The 21248-nt window shown below is 36.7% G+C and overlaps 1 protein-coding gene across 1 annotated transcript; it reads left to right on the forward strand.

Moving 5' to 3' along the window:
- Positions 1 to 1443: 1443 nt before the first annotated feature.
- Positions 1444 to 21186, forward strand: LOC113521809 (tyrosine-protein kinase receptor torso-like). Its single transcript, XM_031909933.2, has 15 exons — positions 1444 to 1816; positions 7243 to 7285; positions 8997 to 9142; positions 10877 to 11132; positions 11704 to 11768; positions 12144 to 12279; positions 12816 to 12973; positions 13617 to 13731; positions 14430 to 14569; positions 14972 to 15164; positions 15850 to 16015; positions 16539 to 16970; positions 17584 to 17721; positions 18525 to 18725; positions 19944 to 21186. The coding sequence occupies exons 1-15, from the start codon at positions 1640 to 1642 to the stop codon at positions 20062 to 20064; spliced, it is 2487 nt and encodes an 828-aa protein (XP_031765793.2). The 5' UTR covers positions 1444 to 1639; the 3' UTR covers positions 20065 to 21186.
- Positions 21187 to 21248: the final 62 nt, after the last annotated feature.

Genomic DNA, 21248 nt, shown 5'->3' on the forward strand with positions numbered 1-21248 from the left:
AAATTATAAAAAATTAAAAATAAAGCTGTATCGGTCATGCGACGACCTGAACTTTATTAAGGTGGCGCCAGACATTCGATATTCGGCGAGCGCTCTAATCCAGTGAACGCTACATGGTACTTACCGAATTCTGAATAACTATATTATTGTTTGCCAAACAGCCATTTTAAAATGCTCGCTAGTTTTTTGCGTATTTACTGTTTATTGGGTGAAAATGTAACGATAACTCGTATAATTTGTGCTACCGGGATACACCAGCGTGATACTAGCGAGAAATGATGGATGAGGATGAAAGCAAGTCAGGTAGTTAAGACAAATTCTACAAGAACGATGACTTGCAAGCAGGATCTGCCTGCATGTCATCGTGCTTACTTCTTGTTATTACTAATAATCCCTTTCCCCCACGTATTTACAATCAATGTTTGTAACAACGTTAGATGCAAACATTGTTTATTGTGTGGGCCACAGTCCTTAAATACCTTTATGTACTTCGTTAAAGATTTTAATCGTGAGCATATTTTTTATTATTATTCTCTGTATTATGATTTATAGACCTATATTGGTACAAAAATAAATATCAGCACATCGAAAGAAATATTTCTTCTCGTAATCATTGTCATATTAGAGAACATTATTATTTCTTTTTTTTTTTTGTATCAACATCAACTATATATAAATGCGAAAATTTGTATGAATGGATGGATGAAGATTACTCTTTCAGGTAAAAACTACTGAACGGATTTGCTGATAATATACGGATAGGTTATATCCTAACTTAGCACTTAGGATACTTTATGTACTGATTTACATAAGAAAAGCCGCGGGATTCAGTTAGTGGATAATAATTGGTATGTGCACTATTTTCATCAAAGACATAAAAACATCTGTGCATTTATGTGTACATATTATACATACCGCCGTGTAGTCCTGGCATAGTAAGGATCAACTCTTCCTTTTCCATGGGTGTCGTAAAAGGCTATTAAGGGAACTTAATGACCGAGGGATGGGCAGCAGCGTCCCTCTTAAAATATCACCATGTCCTAACTGCGGTTGCCGACTCGCTTAAAAAGCGTAACAACTATTGGCAAAACCCGCCTTTTGGGGTAGGCTTATGTTCAACAATGGACAATTAACGGCTGATATGATTATATATACATACATATATATAAATTGTGTATTATATATTAGTATATAAATATTATATATATTATACACATACAATAGAACAACATTCTATTGGAACGTAAGAAATTACAGAATCGATCACAGAGACTTGACTTGGGATTCGGCGAGCATTTACAACGGGGTCTGCTCGTGAGTTTCACGGTAGTCTCAAAATGTCTGGCGCCACCATAAGACAAACATGGATGGGGGTTAGTTGCCCGCCCGTGAAACCGTAAGCTCTCAGGTGGCGCTACGCCGTTCGCCCCAGTTACGGACAGTGGGGCAAGTAGCGCGCGCGACTCGAACGTCAGCCGCATAGGCAACTAAGTGCGCGGTACCAATGTAACTATTATTCACAAATATCAACTTATCATTTAAAAATATAATATTTACTACGATTTATAGTCACGTTTTTAAGTGAAATAATATACAGATTTTATTAAAAATAAATAATTATATTAAATAATAAAAAAAAATGTTGTGTTACAAAAACATATTAGTTATATTATGTCTCGTTGATTTTTTTGGCGCGATTGCACAAGACACTGCCAAAAACAGTGGTGAAATTGCAATGAACTTGAACGCGTCTTACACGGCATTAAGTAATTTAGCGGAATACGTCTGCAGAGATTTGCAGATTTATCAATATGAGGTAAGGTATTTTTTATTTATAGTTTTACATAATATAATTATAGTAAAGAATGTTTGAAAAATAGCATGTTTGTTTCTAATTTGTGTAGTGAGTTCGAATCCGGCTAATACCAAAACTCTGTATTAATAATGGTAAATGCTGATCACAAATCTATTTATGTGAAATAATAGGCTACATTCTAAAATTTACCTACTCCTGAATTTCTCAAAGGAAAACCTTTAAGTGAAACCAATCCCCAATTTTCGCAGAATCAGAGATGCAGACGGAAAACCAACGCCGTAGTTGACTACAACTAATACTAAACTTGAATTTTTTGTCTATCTATGCTGCATTATAGTAAATTATTGCAACAGAAATTAAAAGAAGCATGTGTTCTTTTTTATTAAAAAAAAAAATACTTTTGCTTGTCTTTCCTTCAATCGAAATTAAAATCTCACAGAAATACATAAGTACATTACTAGCTAATTTCGCAACATCCTTCATAATCAAAGCAGTAAACTAGAAAATATAAGCTCATATGTTCTCCTACCTCCTCTTTCATCTCAAACAATAATACATGTATGCCAAATTTAATTACAGTTAATTGGACGCCAGAGATAACAAACAAACAGTTTTGGTGAAAAGAATTACGCGTTTTTGTAACCAGTTGCATACTTGATTTTTGGTTAAAATTTAAAATATATTTTTCATATTGATAATTTGTGTAGTATTTTAGCCTTTTAGTGGCTAATTCTGCAGAATCTTAGTTCAAAAAACAATGGTTTTTTTTATTGAATGAAAATGGAATGGTAACCCCGCCTGCGCTAACGGGATACGCTGGCGGGGCACCAGTGAAGGATGATCGATGAGGATGAAAACAGGCCAGTTAGCCTATCATGATGAATTCATCTGGAATTAATCATGATAGTTTCCAGGGGGAACCGCGAGGAGGTCGACCTGGTCGGGTATATTGCTAGCAATGGGATTCTCAGTCTCCATTACTAACAATCCCTTTCCCCCCAAACAATGGTATTATAGAAATAAAAAATATCCAGATTTTCCTTACATCATTCATTTTATCATACAAATTTTTCTTTTCTCCTAGCAGATCTGGAAAAAGGAGATAAACATAAATGGGAATTTTTAACCACAGTTTAAAGTCGTTTGCGCAGATACTTAGCTGTTTCTATTTTCCCAGATAGAAAAGATATTGCACAAAAATATAAAATGCGGACAAACAATGTATTAAACGTAATTTATTGACAATAGTCGTGATTACGTCGAACTGTTAGACAACTGATCAAATAGGAAGGGAGCGAATATTTACAATATCTAGGTCGTTGCTGTCCGCTGACATTTAAAAATGTTCGTTAAATCTATAAGAAGGTACAAGTAGACTGTACTCACTACTAAATTTATTTCAACAATTCTTAATAAAAACTAGCTTTCACCCGCGACTTCGTCTGCATGACGAAGATATGTTCACTGATCGGAATAAATGGTACCTAACCTATGTCCTACTGGGGGGAAGGGATTATTAGTAATGGGTAGTAGTAGTCCTCATTGCTATCAATATACCCTATCAGGTCGATCTCCACGCGGTTTCCCCTGGAAACTATCATGACCAATTTATCATTGAATTCGTCACAATGGGCTAACTGACCTGCCTTTTCATCCTCACCTATCACCGCTCACTGGCCCCCGCAAGTGTATACCAATAGCTCAGGCGGGGTAACCATGCCATTTTTACGGATAAAAAAAACCTATGTCCTGCTCTATCCCATATAGTACCTACGTGTATACCAAATTTCAAGGCGATTGGTAAGGCATTAAATAATTCTTCCTAATATAATAAAATTAGATTTAACCCGCGACTTTGCGTGACGGAAAATTATTCATCGGGATGAATAGTAATCTATATCCTTCTCCATCCCATATAGAAAGTGTAAACTATATTCCATAGTTACTAGTAAAGCCCTTAAGGCGCTAAGTGGTGAATGTGAAAGCGAGTTTGTATGTTTATTTGTAACAAACAAATTACCTCTTAATGCATTAACGAATCAGTGTCATGAAATTTATTATGCCATACACGTAATATTTGAGATGGAAAAATGAAATCCATTTAAAGAGCATCTATCTATCTATCCTACTTAAGAGCTGCTCTCTTGTCGGTGGAGCTCTTGCCACTCACTACGATTTTCAGCGAATCTCTTCACTTCTTGATACGACACGACACCAACTCCTTTCTTGATCTGCCTGATGTAACTATCTCTCGGTATCCCTCTTCCCCTCCTTCCTTCTATTTTACCTTCTATTATAATGTTCATAAATTCGTCGTGTCGTACCAAGTGTCCCAACATTTTCCCCTTCTGTCCTCAATAGTTCTAATAATGTCTTTTTTCCTTAACCCTAAGCAGGACCTCCTCATTTCTAATTGTTAACCCCACCTGCGCTATCGGTATACGATGTCGGGGCACCAGTGAGGGATGATAGATGAGAACGAACGCAGGTCCTTTAGCCCATAGTAACGAATTCTACTAAAATTAACCACGATAGTTTCCAGAGGGAACCGCGTGGAAGTCGATCTGGTAGAGTGTATTGCCAATAATTTGGAAGTTAAACCCCATTACTAGAAATCGCTTTCCCTTCACAGGCTAGTTTTTATCCCGGTTAATTAGTACATCCGAATCACGTGGACAAAATCGCGAGTAAAAGCTTGTAATAAAACGAACAAATACTCGAGTCATATTATCCAATGCCAATGCTATTTTCCAAAGTCTTCCAAACTAAGCAAAGCTTGTAGTTTGAGTACTAAACAACTGACGGAACATACGTAAATACATATTTTTAAAATATGTACATACATAAATATATAGAAATCAACCAGAACAATACAAACAGACATACTTATTAATACAAATGTTTGCATTGTGCGGGTATCGAACCCGCAACCATCGAAAAGTAAGTCACCAAAGAAATAGAGAGTTATATTATCTATGCTGTATTTTCTGAAAGTGATCCATATTCTAAGGTATTTGAAAAAGATCTGTTGCTAGTAATTCTCAATACACTGCAACCGAAAAGAAGAGGAATGAAGATGGTAATGAGGACCAACGGTCCCTATTACCAGCCAATATACCTTGTCAGTCTAGTTGGTAGTCTATTTGGAGGTCCACACGGTCCCCTTGTAAACCATCGTGGGGCTAATTGACCTAACTTCATCCTTATCAATTTATCTACCACTGGTCACATCCCACCGTTTGCATACCATTAACACAGAAAAGTACATTATTCCATATTGATTATCATTCTCATTCTACGCTTACACCAATTATATAAATTTTGGGGTCAGTGTAATATTTTTTTTTATCCAAATTACCCAAAATTTTGGCATCTAGTTTATATGTCTGGCAATTGAATATATTTGGTGGCTAGTATTATTAAAATATCAAACACCACTGTGCTCCAGGAGAATATCAATTCAAATATAACGGTCACGTCAACCGTAGCTTTGGAATATATTTCAATTTAAAATTACCCATTTTCATTCGACCTATATCTATATAAGTGGGTACCAAAATTTTCCACAACATTGATACTGATATGTATGAAGTCGTAAACATTAGCTTACATTTTCTGTTCTAATTCCAACAGTAATATTGCACATTTTCCCCCAAAGGGACAGATCTCTCTCTCTCTCTTTGTCCTCTCTTCTCTATACCCTGTAATTTCATTGGCATATCCCTTTAATCTGAAACAGTCATCCAAGACAACTGTTTCACGGCAGAAACACGAATAGGATAGAGGTACCCAGTACTCTCTTTTTTGGTAGACTACAACTAGCATATATATACATATATGTCATGTAATATGCATGTATGTCGCATAGATAAATCACGAATAAGCATGACCTCCATCTGATACATCTAACAAATTATAAAACTGAAATTTCGTCGAATTCCAGTTTTTAAAACTCAATCGCAATTAAAAGCGGTTAGACGGATTATTTCAGTATAATGTTGACAAACACTTGCACAATCGGCAATGATTCAATCTCTCTTATTGGACACACGTCTCTTGCACGTTGTAAACAAAGATTAACACATACAGCAAAGATAGTCGACTACCAGTAAGTTCAGTTCTAATATCTAGTTGTAAAGACTTAAAATTGTATTTTAGTTACTGAGCTCTGAAGTCCATATTGTAGTGTTTTGACGCAGTCACCTGTGGATTGAATGTCACAAATAGGCGATTTTATTTACTGTAATTTACCGTACAATGACACGATCTTATGATTTTAACGTCACAATATGATAGAAGAGCAAAATGTATATAATTGCTTTTAATTTTCTATTATATCATGGACATACAATAAAATTTAAAAGCATCTTCACAAAAGCATACATTTTGCTCTCCTATATAATATATTATTACGATATAATTGTACGTTGTTGTGTAGCGCAACTGTAAATTATAAAAACGCCCATATCATACGATTTTAGCGTCACTGTATAATAAGATAGCAAAATGTAGGCAATTGTACGGAGATGCTTTTAATTTTTCCCGACAATATCGTAATTGTATACGGCATGACGATATCGTAGACATGTATGGACATAAAATTATTATGATAGATTTGCATACATTTTGCTCTCCTATTATATCGTGACGATAAAATCGTATGATATCGCGCCGTGTTGCAGAAAATTATAAAAGTGTCCATATTATTATCATACGATTATACCGTCATAATACAATAGATCAACATAATGTATGCAATTGAACTATGTAGTTTACAATTAATTGTTTCTTTTAATAATCCTTACTGATGGTAATGGTATGGTTTAGGTATTTCAACAACAAAGTTATTTCTATTACATATACCTATTTCAATACTAGTTCTTAAAATAGCCCGGAGGGCAAATACTCAAACTGTTTGCTATCTAGGCTCAAAATATGATTGATATATTTGGCATTAGACACAAGCCTTGGATTTTGTAACACCTATGTAACTATAGTATACTGCTATACAGACAATCCACGGCTTAGGCTATTTCAAAATATAATGTTTACACAGAACAAAAAAGGAATGTGTTTTTCAACAACTTAAAAAATAATTGGTGTTCAATTTCCCAGTATTTTATATATAAATGTTAGATAAGCAATTATCTTTACCAATCCTAAACCGATTTCCGAAAATTTTTATTGCTAACCATAAGGTTTAAGTCTTATGTTTTATTTTTTCAACTCTTTCTAATTTTGTTACGATTAAAGTTGTTTCTTGTGTAATAAAATCATAAATGGTAAATTTATAACATTTGTTTAATGAACATGGTGTTTCATCTTCATCCATATGAAAACGAAATAATTATAATGTTGCATTTGTTCTATGTCAAATAAATTCACACAACACAAAAATTCTAATTCCTTATTTTTCATTATTGCAGTCTAAATCTTTCACCGTGTCTTCGTGTCAAGAGAACGTATTAAGTAAGTATTATCTTTAATATATAGTAACATTTACTTTATTTGCAAGCACACGTATGCGGCCATCACTAGTAGACACACGATGAAAGCGTACCTACCGTCAATATGGAAATGAGTGTGGATAGACCAGATCAAGATTCAAATAGAATAGAATATCTGTGTTTCATTTTTAGCCTTTAAATAAATTCAGCCTATGAACTCCGATTAAACTTTATTACATTTTTTTTATACAACTTAAAATGGCAAACAAGCTGACGGCCTACCTGATGGAAAGTGGTAACCGTCGCCTATAGACATGAGCAGTACCATGGACATAACAGAGTATACTGTTTCGCCCATGATACCCCCCATGCGTTGCCATTCCTGAGGACTCAGGTGTTATTCCTCTGTACCCAGTAAATTCACGCTATATCTCACCCTTCAAACCGAAACACAGCCATGCAAATAACTGCTTGACGGTTGAAATACGAATGGGACAGAGGTACCCAAGTAATCGACTTTTGTACAGAGTCTCCCTCTGGTATAAAATTTATACCAACAAGGTTTGAAGTATTAACAAAAAAGATTGTATTTTCGAATGGCCGAAATCCTTTAAAATATACTATCTATATTCCGTAAAGGATTTGCTTTCAATAAATCCGTTATTTATGTAACATCAAGACAAATATTTTGGTACTGTCATGATTAGTTTTCATATAAATTGAAATACTTGCGTCGTCTATTTACTTATTTATTCTTTATTGACCACATTACAAAAAAAATATTTAGTACAAAAAACAGACTCAATACTATACAGAATTCTCTCGCAGTCAATCACTGGGCAAACAAAAATGTAATTATACTGAAAATTGTTATGGGTAAATAGTTACAGATGTATCTACGAGTATATTGAGTATATCTAAGTCTGTTAGTCTCCATTGCAATGTAACCTGTCAGGTCGTCATCTACGTGATTCCCCTTGAAAACTATCGTGGTTCATTGCTGGTGTGTGAATGGATCGGGATGGGCCAACAACTCTAACTTCATCATTACCTAACCTCGTTCACTGATTTCCCACTGGCGCTCGATTGCGCAGGCGGTCATCATCCACAGTCCGTTTCAGTAGAGTTTACTGGAAAACTAACCAAGTTTTGTTGCAATTATTACAGAAATTAATTGATTTTCCATTGTACTATTACTAGACATCGACTGGCCGTGTGGTCCCGGCATAAAATAGTCTAGCTCTTTCTTTTCCATAAGTGTCGTAAGAGGCGAATAAAGGAAGACGAGGGATAAGCAGCAACGTTCCTCTTAAAACATCTCTAAAGCCTAACAGCAGATGCCAATCTTCCTGCCAAGTGTGGCAACTACTGGCAAACCCCTTCCTCTCCCCCCCCCCCCAAGGGGGAGAGTTATGTTCAGTAGTAGACAGTTAAAAGCTGATATAATGCCGATGTCTAGTAATTAAGATCATAATTACTAGACATAGCAAGACTAATGATCACGTCAATAAATGTGTGAGGTTAAAAACTTATTTTCTTTCACCATCCATTGTTGTCTACTTATATATCATAAAATAAATAAATGAAATGAAACGACGATGTTATGGTCGGGTCTATTAATTTGTTTGCGTTAAGTTCTATCGAAACAGACTATTCTAATTAACGTTACTTTAGAAACAGATTATATTAAAAAATATCCATGGAGAATCATTAAAAATACTGCCAATTCACAGATCACACCTCAGATCCGACAGTGTCACCGCCGAGGATGCAAGTAAGCTGCCAGTTCCAGTACAACATCAGATACCGTCTGTCGCCTGCAGTTGAGCCTGGTTGGAGATTGGTCGTCCTTTTGCCAGAAGACGGTGACGTTGATTTTGTAAGTTATTAAAAAAAAAAAACAGGGTACGAATTCTATTGCTTTGAAAAAAAAAATTTCTTTACTAAGATGTACCAATTATATTACTTCGAATGAACGGTCAACAAGCGATAACTTCGTCGGACAACGCTTGATTGCATTTCCTAAATCCCAAGATTGAACCTCAACTAAAACCTATGAGTTTTCAAATTAATGTTTGGATCATCAAGACAAGGTCTTGTAAACCACATCAAAGTCTTTCATGTATAATAAAAGTAGTTTTTTTTTTTATACAACTTAGAATGGCAAACAAGCTGACGGCCCACCTGATGGTAAGTGGTAACCGTCGCCTATAGACATGAGCAGTACTATGGACATAACAGAGTATACTGTTTCGCCCATGATACCTCCCGTGCGTTGCCATTCCTGAGGACTCAGGTGTTATTCCTCTGTACCCAGTAAATTCACGCCATATCCCACCCTTCAAACCGAAACACAGCCGCATGGCTGTGTTTCGGTTTGAAGGGTGCTTCACAACACAACTGCTTCACGGTTGAAACACGAATGGGACAGAGGTACCCAACCAATCGACTTTTGTACAAAGTCTCCCTCTGGTCTAGTCTAGAAACCCTTGACAGCCATTAACAACTGTAACTGTAAAGTAACAGCAATATATTTATTTGTAACATACGTAGAATTGTTTGATGCCCGCGCCCGAGAAGGACACAAGTTATTATTTATCTGGTTCAATGAGCATATCTCGATTACGCGATTTAAATTACAGGTAAAATCTTGTAATCAATAAGATTTACGTCATAAACGCAAAGAGACAAATAGTATGTACTCGTATATCACTTTTAGTATTTTATCGCAACTGTTAAAAACCCGCATCGAGTTAACCGGAACACTGTGCATTGTAATGTGATTATATTCTAATGGCAAGACTTTGTTTGCGGTTTTTTATTCATACATTTATGTGTCATCATCATCATCATCATATCATATCAACGGTTAACTATCCACTGTTGAACATAGACCTCCCCCTTTTTTTTAATGGGTCAAAATGGTTTGGTAACCCCGCCCGCGCTATTGGTATACACCGACGAGGCACCAGTGGAAGATGATAGGTGAAAATGAATGCAGATTAGTTGGCCCACCATGATGAATTCGTCAAGAATTAAACATGGTGGTTTCCAGGGGGAACCGCGTGAAGGTCAACCTAAGAGGGTATATTGCCAGTAATGGGGCTATTAGACCCCATTACTAACAATCCCTTTCCCCCCAGACCTCCCCCTTGGAGGGGTTTTCCAGTAGTCACGGAAGCCACGCACTATTAAAGAGTTACATCAAATTCGACTTTTTTTTAATGGGTAATAATGGAATAATAACCCCGCCCGCGCTATTTGTATACGCTGACGGGGCACCAGCAAGGGACGATAGGTGACAATGAAAGCAGGTCAGTTAATTCATCATGACAAATTTTACTAGAATTAACTACGATAGTTTCCAAAGGGATACCGCGTAGAGGTCGACCTGATAGGATGTATTGCTAGCAATGGGACAGTTAGACCCTATTACTAATAATCCTTTTCTCCCCTCAAATTCGATGTTGGAACTGTTGTTTGAATACTGGAACTGCCCCCAAAGAGAAAGGGGACACACCCAACCAACCGTGACCTTTATTTTTATCGTCGGAGAATGCCATCAAAAATTTGCCTAGAAACACCAAGTATGACTACGTATTATTATTTTCAGATCAATTACGATCTTAGAACGAGTAATGAAGAATTTGGAGAGGTCAGTACTTCACCGCCAGGGAACTACACTGTTTGGGTGACAGCCCTCAACAGCAACGGTAGCCATACTGTGTGGCGGCGAATTCAACGTATCGGCGTCTGGAACGAAACTGGAAATGTATACAAGAAAGAATATAAAATAGACGTTAATTTAACACATGTGTACAAAAATGATAGCACTATAAAAGCATTGTTTAGTTGGAAAACAGAGGATGGTAAGACTTTTTTATATTACCTATAGTAAATAAAACTTATTCTTACTAGTTTTTCTTTGCTACCACTAACATCTTCAAAAACAAAATGGAAATCTATTGGGTAATCTGACTACATTCTATCAATTTTGCCATTCTAGTGAAGGATACCGCGCACCTTGATCCCTACATTGTTAACACAAATGTCTCAATTTATCTTTATAAATTACTTAAATGGTAAAATTAACTGCATTTACAATTACATGTATAATTTAACATTTACTTATTTTTGTTTCTGTTAATTTCTATTTACCTCCCTACTCTGTCCGTGGCATAAACTTGTTACTGGTTACTTGAATATAATTTTGTTTAATTCCGCTACCGCTATATAGTATGTCTATGATAGCCAACACTCAAACAATCATACACTAATGGTAGCGGAATTAAACAAAATAATTCTCTTCTCGTGATCAGTGTTATAGATTTCCGCGATATAGTAAGTAAAATCCTAGTTCAGTAAAATGTAAACTTATCAATCCAGGTACCAAATTGAATCCTATTAAATTATTAAATTAACGAATTCTATTATTTTCAGACAACGATAAATGCTTTGATGTAATGAGCTCATGCAATGGAGATATTAGAACTGATAGAATATGGGTATGTAGCACAACACTCAAATAATAATTTGAATACACATTATAAACTGGTACGGAAAATACTTATTAATCTGAATCCACAAAAAATAGTCGTAACATTAAAAAAATTCTATTTTTTTTATGATACTTAGAAAAGCAAAAATTTATAGACCATTTAATGGAAACTGGTAACATCACTAGATATGAACAAATATCGTATATATAATTAATCTTTTATTATTTTAAGGAATTATTTTGTTTAATTCCGCAACCATCAGTATGTGTGTGACTAACGGTAGCGGAATTAAATTAAAATACTTCAAATCAAATAGTAATATCGACTTCGACAAGATAACATATAGTTCAGTAACATTAAAGTCATTTTGAAATATTTCAGCCAAACCAAAAGCATTATTGGTCAGTAGAGGAACTCCCGCTGGATGCAAATTGTCAAATGCAAGTAGCAGGCAAACATGGAACCACCCGTTTCACGTACAAAACCCTTTCGTGTGAGAACTTCTATTCTTGTATTGGTAAGCAATTTATTTATTGTATATAGAACCCAAATTTTAGACACCCAGACAAATATGTGACAAATGAATCAGTTGATAGAGTAGGTACATTTTCGATACCGCATGCATGAGATGGTACATTATCTTAACAACATTTATGCCATCATCATTTAGGAAATCATTGTCCTTAATTCCTGTTGAATTCGTCACCATGAGCCAACTCATCTAATTTCATTTTCACTTATCATACGTCACTGGCTAGCCCCATTGCTAGTAAAATGCTCTATCAAGTCGACCTCCACACGGTCCCCCTGGAAATCATTCTAGTTAATTCTTATTGAATTCTATACAATGGGCCAACTTATCTGCTATCATCCTTACGAGTCATCTATCACTGGCGCCCCGCCAGCGTATACCTATAGCGCAAGTGGGGTTACCATTCCATTTTTTTGTTAAAAAAGCCTCCTAACTTGAAAACTAGGCAATTTATGTGATTGTGTAACATATTATTGTGTAGTACTATTGCTAATCGACATGATATTACTTTTTTATTTTAGATCTATCAATGGCCAGGAACGTGACGATTGACGCTGAACCATCGTCAGGCGCGGGCTGGGACGTGGTGGTGCGGTGGGCGGCACCGGTGCGCCCGCCTTCGCGGTACAACATCACCTTGCACAGCGAACATGTTCGACGGACTATGTTTGTGCCCAAAGTGAGTATTGTAGACAGCTTTTATTGTGTACGCTTATCGATCCACATGCAAGTTTTATGTTTGACAATTTGATGACATCACTAACGTGTGTGGCACGTCTCTACAACAAAAGTTCCGAGAACATTCTCGCATCATTTTTATTATCAACCTTTTTTTATGCAACTTAGAATGGCAAACAAGCTGAGCAGTACTATAGACTTAACAGAGTATACTGTTTCGCCCATGATACCCCCCATGCGTTGCCATTCCTGAGGACTCAGGTGTTAATCCACTGTACCCTGTAAATTCACTGCCATATCCCACCCTTCAAACCGAAACACAGCCATCCATACAAAACTGCTTCACGGTAGAAACACGAATGGGGCAAAGGTACCCAAGCAAACGATCATGGCCGTGCAATTGAAACAAATTTTGTTAATTCTTTTTGCAACTGAAGTAAGATAATAACATTGAAACTGTTCATCTTTTCTGCTGATCGAAGATAGTGACAAAATTGATATGAAGCCAAAAGGAAAAAAAAAATGTTTTTGTAGAAAAATCTTACATATATATTAGATATAATGATATGAACTCTACAAGGTTCCTATTTGGAATTGTTATAAAATTTCCATTACATTGTGCTTATTATAAGCGTTGCTTTCAGAACGCTACAAAAGCGGTATTCAACGACATTGAAGACAAAGGGTTCTACCACGTGTCCATAGTATCAATAGTGGGAAAGAAGGGGATACATACAAGCAGGCGAGCTGTGTTCCCTGGTAAATTGACATTTCCTACTCTTAGATAGATAGATTGAGCATCGAGTCCAAAATCCTATCGACATTTAGTCAGCTAAATCGACATTTGACTCAGTTTAACACATGTAATTTAGATTAGAAATTTCACAGACTGAGTCGAATTTTTAAATTTAAATTAAGAATTATATCTTCTGATATTATACAAATGTACATATGTTCGGATTTGTTACAAATTACTGTACATTTATTAATTTAAACTAATGTCATTTTCAATAAAGATAAATGAAAGTACGAAATATTGTTCTGTTTATTTTGTTCTTACAAATATATTCCTAAAAATTTTGTATTTTTATTTTTCAACTTAACCTAACAATATAATTTCTTCCATATATTCCATACACAGAAATAAATTTACATTATGGTAACACTATTCACGCAGACGGATAAAAAAGTTCACCTATTTATGGTGAAACACTAATGCGAAGAGTTATAATCTAAAAATATATTTAGATTATATAATTTAGAATATTATTCTTGTCTTGTCTCTTTGTCTCTCTATAAGTCTTGTTTTGTCTAGTTTAGTGTCTAGACTCTAGTTTTGTATAATCCTACTATTCAATTATATATGTTTCACAAGTAAAAACTTTGAATTTTGAATGAGCATTGATGCAATTTTTTATTTTTCTCAAAATTGCAAATGTTTTCTCTCGAAATGACAGTGACAATGGGCACGGATACCACAAGCCTGATAATGCTGGGCGGCTGGAGCGCAGCGCTGATTGCCGCCGCGGCGCTGGTCACAGCCTTCGTGTGCTGGAGGCGCCGCCGCGCTGCCAACCTCAAGCGTTTCTATTTTCCTGTAAGTTATGATCCCCATCATGCACTAACTGTGCGCTGTTGAGCATAGACCTCCCCCATAAGGGGGAGTCGACAACCGCAGTTAGGGTTTGGTGATGTTTAAAGAGGAACGCTGCAGCCTGTCCCTCGGCCTTTAAGCTCCCTTAGTCGCCTCTTACGACATCCACGGGAAAGATAGGGGTGGCTCATTTTATACTGGGATCAACCGGCTTTAGATTATGACATATGAATATGACTATAAGTCATCATGAAATGTTATTGGAAAGATAAAAAACATCTTATCACCGTCGCTGCTGCACTTAGAGAGGTTAGTGCGATCAAACAAACAAACACTTACTTTCTATTATATTAGTATAGATAATATTTACATGTAATATGAAGACAATAATCAACTTTTCATAAGGACCCAGAAGATAAGCCTTCGAAATCCGGTGCTTGTGAAGCCCTCGAAGCTGAGTGCGGTTCTGAAGACAGCTGGGAAGTGCGGCCAGAAAAGCTGCTGCTGCACGAGGTGGTCGGCGAGGGGGCGTTCGGGGTGGTCCGCAGGGGCACCCTCGCGCCCGCTGCTAAGGAGGTGGCTGTGAAGATGCTAAAAGGTTTGTTATTATCGTAATTTATATACCGTATTATAACGCCGTATGGTCCCGGCATAGAATGTGCACTCCTTTCTTTCCCGAGGGTGTCCTAAGAGGCGACTAAGGAAACTTAATGTTTAAGGGATGTCCTTCTTAAAGCATCATCAAAGCCTAAACTGCGGTTGACAACCCATCTGCTAAGCGTGGTAACTACTGGCAAAACCTCTTTTAAAGGAGGGGGGGGGGTCAGTCGTTCAGTTGTGGTCATTTAATGGTTGATATGATGAAAATTATAATTGGAGCTAATTATGCGCAAAACATAGGCTTGTTTATGGGCCGTTCGCAGCCCGGAATTGTCTGGTGCACACCCAAGGATCAGAAGTGGAATTTTTTAATTATATGTAAAGTCATGCCTAAGAGTACATATACGCTTTTTCGAAAAGGCCAGGCTAAAGAAAAATCTTAAATCCGCCAGTGACGGAAAAATAGCTATCCATTATCTCAACGGGCTGTACCTTGGACTGAGAGCTGAAAGACAAATGCTAATTATTTGACATAGATTAAATAGAAAAAAAACATATAGATTAAAAATACCTGTGACTATTTGAGAAACTTATAACCATGTTATGATGATTACATTAAAGCTTAAAAAAATCTTTTAAGGTCAGTTTATTTTTAATAATTTCTAGCATTTCAATGTTTTCAGATTTCCCCTCTCTAGAGGAGATTCGAGCGTTTCGGGCCGAAATGGAACTGATGAAGAGCGTAGGCGCTCATCCTCACGTGGTTAGCTTAGTGGGCTGCTGCAGTGGCAGGCGGCCGCTCATTGTCGCCGAATACTGCAGCCGAGGGGACCTTCTGAGCTACTTAAGGTGAGAATTAATTATTGACATACATCTAACTAGCACTTTCCCCGCTACTTCGTCCGCGTGGATTTAAGAAGTAGGAACACTTCTAAATGGTATATCAAGATAAAACATATATTAGATTTTATGTTGGGCCATCAGGAACACAACTGTGAAACACGCATCCAATAGTGGAGCAGTTTTTACGTAATGCCGAAACACACATACAGATAGACAATGTTTGGAAGGGCAACGTCCTTCTTAAAACGCCACTAAAGCCTAACTGCAGTTACCAACCCGCCTGCCAAACGTGACAGTAAAGGCTTTTAGTATTCGATTTTCAGATTTTTTTATTTTCTCTACTTACCCCGTAAGACAACCATAAACTTTGTACATTCAATCATTAAATATAAATATAGGATACTCGAAAAATTATTAAAATTCTATATAATAAAATTATTACAATCATAAAATCGTAATGAAATTAAACTTATAATCTTTTTCCATTTCTATTAGTTGATTTAAATGTGTAATACTTACATCCTTTCAGATGTTCATGGGACGTAATGGTGTCCAAAAGGAACGCAAAATACTATAACAACAACATAGAAAGCTCAGACTATCGCAATGACTTATTCAAATGCAAATTTCAAAGGAAACACTCCAAGTTAGTTGTGAATAAACTGTACGACCTCCAAGGCATTTGTGACACGGAACTGACTTCAAGAGATTTGCTGTCGTTTTGTCGACAGATAGCTATGGGCATGGAGTTCCTGGCTTCGAACAGGGTAGTCCACAGAGACCTAGCAGCTAGGAACATACTCGTATCAGGAGACAGGACACTGAAGATTGCAGACTTTGGATTATCTAGAGATGTGTATGAAGAAAATCAGTACAAACAAAAAGGAAACGGCAAAATGCCCGTGAAGTGGATGGCACTGGAGTCATTGACGCGAAGGATATATACAACACAAAGTGATGTGTAAGTATTTAGTTTAATCGTTTAGTACTATTGAGAGTCTTGGATTAACTAGATTTAAAATACCACCACAATGAATCAGTGGGTTTCCTTGCAATTTTCGGTAATCTCGGCATTATGTCGGATCTGAAATTCTACCAAATCACAGGAGAGAAAATAAAATAAACAAACATGTCTTTATTACTTAAAAGGAAGAACAGAGACTTAGAACAGGAAGAGGTATCACTTACACCAGAGTTTATGTCTAGTTACATTATGAAAAGTTTGCTTTACCATCAGTTCTTAATCTAGGTCAAACCTGTATCTTGGAGGCTAAGAGCACGGTTATTTAGTATTTGGTACACTTTCAAGATATAAAAGAGCGTTTCAAAATGTCAAATGCATAATATTTTAATCCTTAAGAATGTCACTACGGATATAAGGTGGCGATATCACGGAATACACACTGTGAAGGATACGCCACCGTGTATTCTGTGATATCCACAACTCATGTCTGTACATGAATCCCCATCACCTATAGAGGCGATGATCCTTTCTCATCAAGTGGGATAACAAGTTTAGTCACAAATTTTCATAAAAATCAGAATGACGATAATTTATTGTTGTACTGGCACAGATGGTCATTCGGCGTGGTGGTGTGGGAGATAGTGACAGTGGGTGCCACACCGTATCCCGAGGTGGCGGCCGCGAGGCTCCTGCGGCTGCTGCGAGCGGGCTACAGGATGCCCCGCCCTAACAACTGCAGCAAACAACTGTGAGTTATTTTGAAGGTCTAAAACTCTATCATTTTAATAATGAATGGGTCATCATCGTCATCATCATATCAGCCGTTAACTGTCCACTGTTAGGCCTTCTTCATAAGGGGGGTTTTGCCAGTAGTTCCCAGGCTTGGCAGGCAGGTTGGCAACCGCAGTTAAGCTTTGGTGATATTTTGATAGGGACGCTTCTGCCCATTACTCGACCATTTAGTTCTCTTATTCGGTTCCTATGACACCCACGGAAAAGGAAACGGTGGTCCATACTATGCCCAGACCACACAGTTGAATGAATGTAAGAGATTGATATTTTTGGATTATTGTTGCCGCTTACATTTGACCACTTTAAAAATGTATGCACCCAGGCCCGTATTACTTACTATAATAACATTATATCAATAGACACCTATTGTTATATTATATTACTTACTTTTATTTCCAAGTATTTACTTGTTTCCAAGTCCTTACAAGATTATTGAAACCAAATAATCCAAACAAACAAAGCAAAAATTAGGAATATTCCTGTCTCATTTTCTCATTTTATATGTGTGCTATTAAATATGTATATGTTCTGAATTACTTGTCATAATTTGACAAAATGATGTATCCTTGGAAGCATATTGATAGACCGCTGGTTATAGGGTAAGCGACGTCACAAGACATAAAAACAAAAATACATCGTCAGTCAACTTGTTCGCCACATCTGTCGTAAAAACTTGTTGCTTGCTTGCTCTAACTAACGAACAAATATCTAATCACCGTTGTCATTCCACAGCTCGATCACCAAATCTTTTCTCCCCAGTTACGAGGTGATGTTGTCGTGTTGGCACGCAGCGCCGCGAGCCCGCCCGACGTTCGCCGAGCTCCACGCGAAACTCGACGAGCTGCTGAACAGCGCCTGCGCACACGAGTACCTCACGCTCGAGCTCGACGACGAGCATGTTGGCGCGCACATACCCGCTAGTAACACCGCCTCACACAAATATGTCAAAATGATCATCAGGTACATTGCTGCGGGCTTTATCAAGTACTTTAATATAATAAATACTAGCATTTACAGCTCGCGCTCAACAGGCCGAACCACGTACTCAGGCTTGCGCTCGCGTCACAGTCGCTTATTACTAAGGGTCCCGGTAGGGATCCCTGGTACCCCGCTAACGGTACACGCTGGCGGAGCACCAGTGAGGGATGATAGGTGAGGATGAAAGGCAGGTCATTTAGCCCATCGTGAAGAATTCAACAATAAACTAGTCACGATGATTTCCAAGGGGAACCGCGTGGAAGTTGACCTGATAGGGTGTATTGATAGCAATAGGGGTTAACCTCTCCATTACTAACAATTCCTTCCCCCTATATACCTATATTGTGAACTTATATTTTGTGTTTCTTATATTTCGCTGAGTAGCAATAAATTATTTATAAAGTATCCAATAATTAAATGTTATTATGTTTAGCAATCATAATATATATATATATATATATATATATATATATATATATATATATATATATATATATATATATATATATATATATATATATATATAATTGCTAAGGAAGCAAATTGGGAAACTGTCAAACTCCCTTATTTGGTAAATTAAATCCCTTATTCATAAAAAAGTCAAACCTCTGATAAACCAATTTTAGCTATTGTAGTAGTTTGTCTTGTTCCTTTGCGCTATTTTCTCAAATTGAAAGATATTAATAAAAAAGAGTGTGTTAGTTAAAATAGGTTTGTAGGGCGTTTTAGCTTTTATGAATAAGAGAGTAAAATATATAAATACGATACCTCTCCTTTTTTTTTTTTTTAGTACGTTTGTTCCGTTTGGAACAGGCTAAGGTCGGAGACCATGCTGCCTGATACCTCTCCTTTTCCTTCCATAGACAAGTGACAGAACGTGAAATGGATTAAAATTTACAAAAAATATAAATCCAATATTGGCCTGGATACAAACATAACTCAGAGTGAGGAAATGGATTGTTAGTAACGGGGTCTAACAGCCCCATTGGTAGCAATATATAATATGAATTCGAGCTCCACGCGGATCTCCCAGAAAATCATAGTGATTAATTATTGTCGAATTCGCCAACGGGCCAAGTAACCTTACTTCAACTTCATTGTTCAATCCTCACTATCATCAATGGTGCCCCGCCAGCGTATACCGTTTACACAGGCAGGGTTACTATTCCATTTTCGCCTATTAAAAAACACTATTTACAGAGATAAGCTGGGCTGGTCCCGCGAGAGCTACGAGCGTCCGTTCCGCACTCCGCACTCCAATCACTACTCGTCGCCGCCGGCGTCGCTCGCCAAGCAACACTTACAACCACAACCCGCCTGACACGATATCTACATAAATAGTTATTGGACCTGATGATTGCTTTGAATCCCGCTTAGAAGTTGTTAGAGCCATATTTGAGAAATCGAAGGGAAAAGTGAAATTAATTCAAGCGATATGCTTGCTCGAATTTGATGTGCTTCGTTGTTTTGTTTCGTGTTTGAATTTTAAAAATTTTGTAAATCTATTTGAGTCTAAAGACTTTACTCAAAGGTTTTTAAAATCGCGTAAAAATTTTAAAGACTGAATTCAACTGTTTGGGGGAAATATATTGCGATATACGGAGTTGACGACGTTGACTTGGTCTTTTAATATACCTACTTTTTGTAGTTTCATTATTTTTAATATTTCTTTATTATCTAACTTGCACAAAGATCAAAGCTACGATTGTATACAGCTTTGTAACACAGTTGTTTGTTATTTCATGTATAGTGTGCACATGCATTATGTAAGCATTTTTTTTTATGGGTGACAATGGAATGGTAACCCCGCCTGCGCTAACAGGATTCGCTGGCGGAGCACCAGTGAAGGGTGATCGATGAGAATGAAAATAGGCCAGTTAGCCCATCATGATGAATTCATCAGGAATTAACCATGATAGGTCGACCTGGTGGGGTATATTGCTAGCAATGAGATTTTTAGTCTTCATTACTAACAATCCCTTTCACCCCCTGTAAGCATATATTCACTTCATGTGATATACCTACATTGTTGATATATATAAATACTTACAAATTTCTATTATATATGTACGAACAAAATGTAGGTTACGATTTATTAAATTTTTACATACCTTTTATAAAGCAAACTATTTTGGATGAAAAATTCCGTAACAGTTCTTGACTGTTCTGACTATACCAAGATTAATTCTAAACCTAAAAGTTGGGAATTTTTTCAGCTAGTTTTTTGATTGGGTTCTTTTAACGAGGGCACACTCTTGAGATTCAAGGGACTACACCCTCATACAATTAATAGTGATATAATAAATGTAACAAAACAAATGTGATACAAATATAGAGTAGGTAATAAGAAATAAAATACAAAAATTGGTTACAATTTCGACCCCAGAAAATTATTATGCGTTTATTTACAAAAAAAAGAACACGCTACAACACGAATTAATATCCCCCCCCCCCCCAACAATTGTTGAACGAAATTTTTGATAGATACTATTTCGCTACCACATG

The sequence above is a fragment of the Galleria mellonella genome, unplaced genomic scaffold (genome assembly GCF_026898425.1).
Source record: "Galleria mellonella isolate WM207_F2 unplaced genomic scaffold, CSIRO_AGI_GalMel_v1 utg63, whole genome shotgun sequence".
NCBI lineage: Eukaryota > Metazoa > Arthropoda > Insecta > Lepidoptera > Pyralidae > Galleria > Galleria mellonella.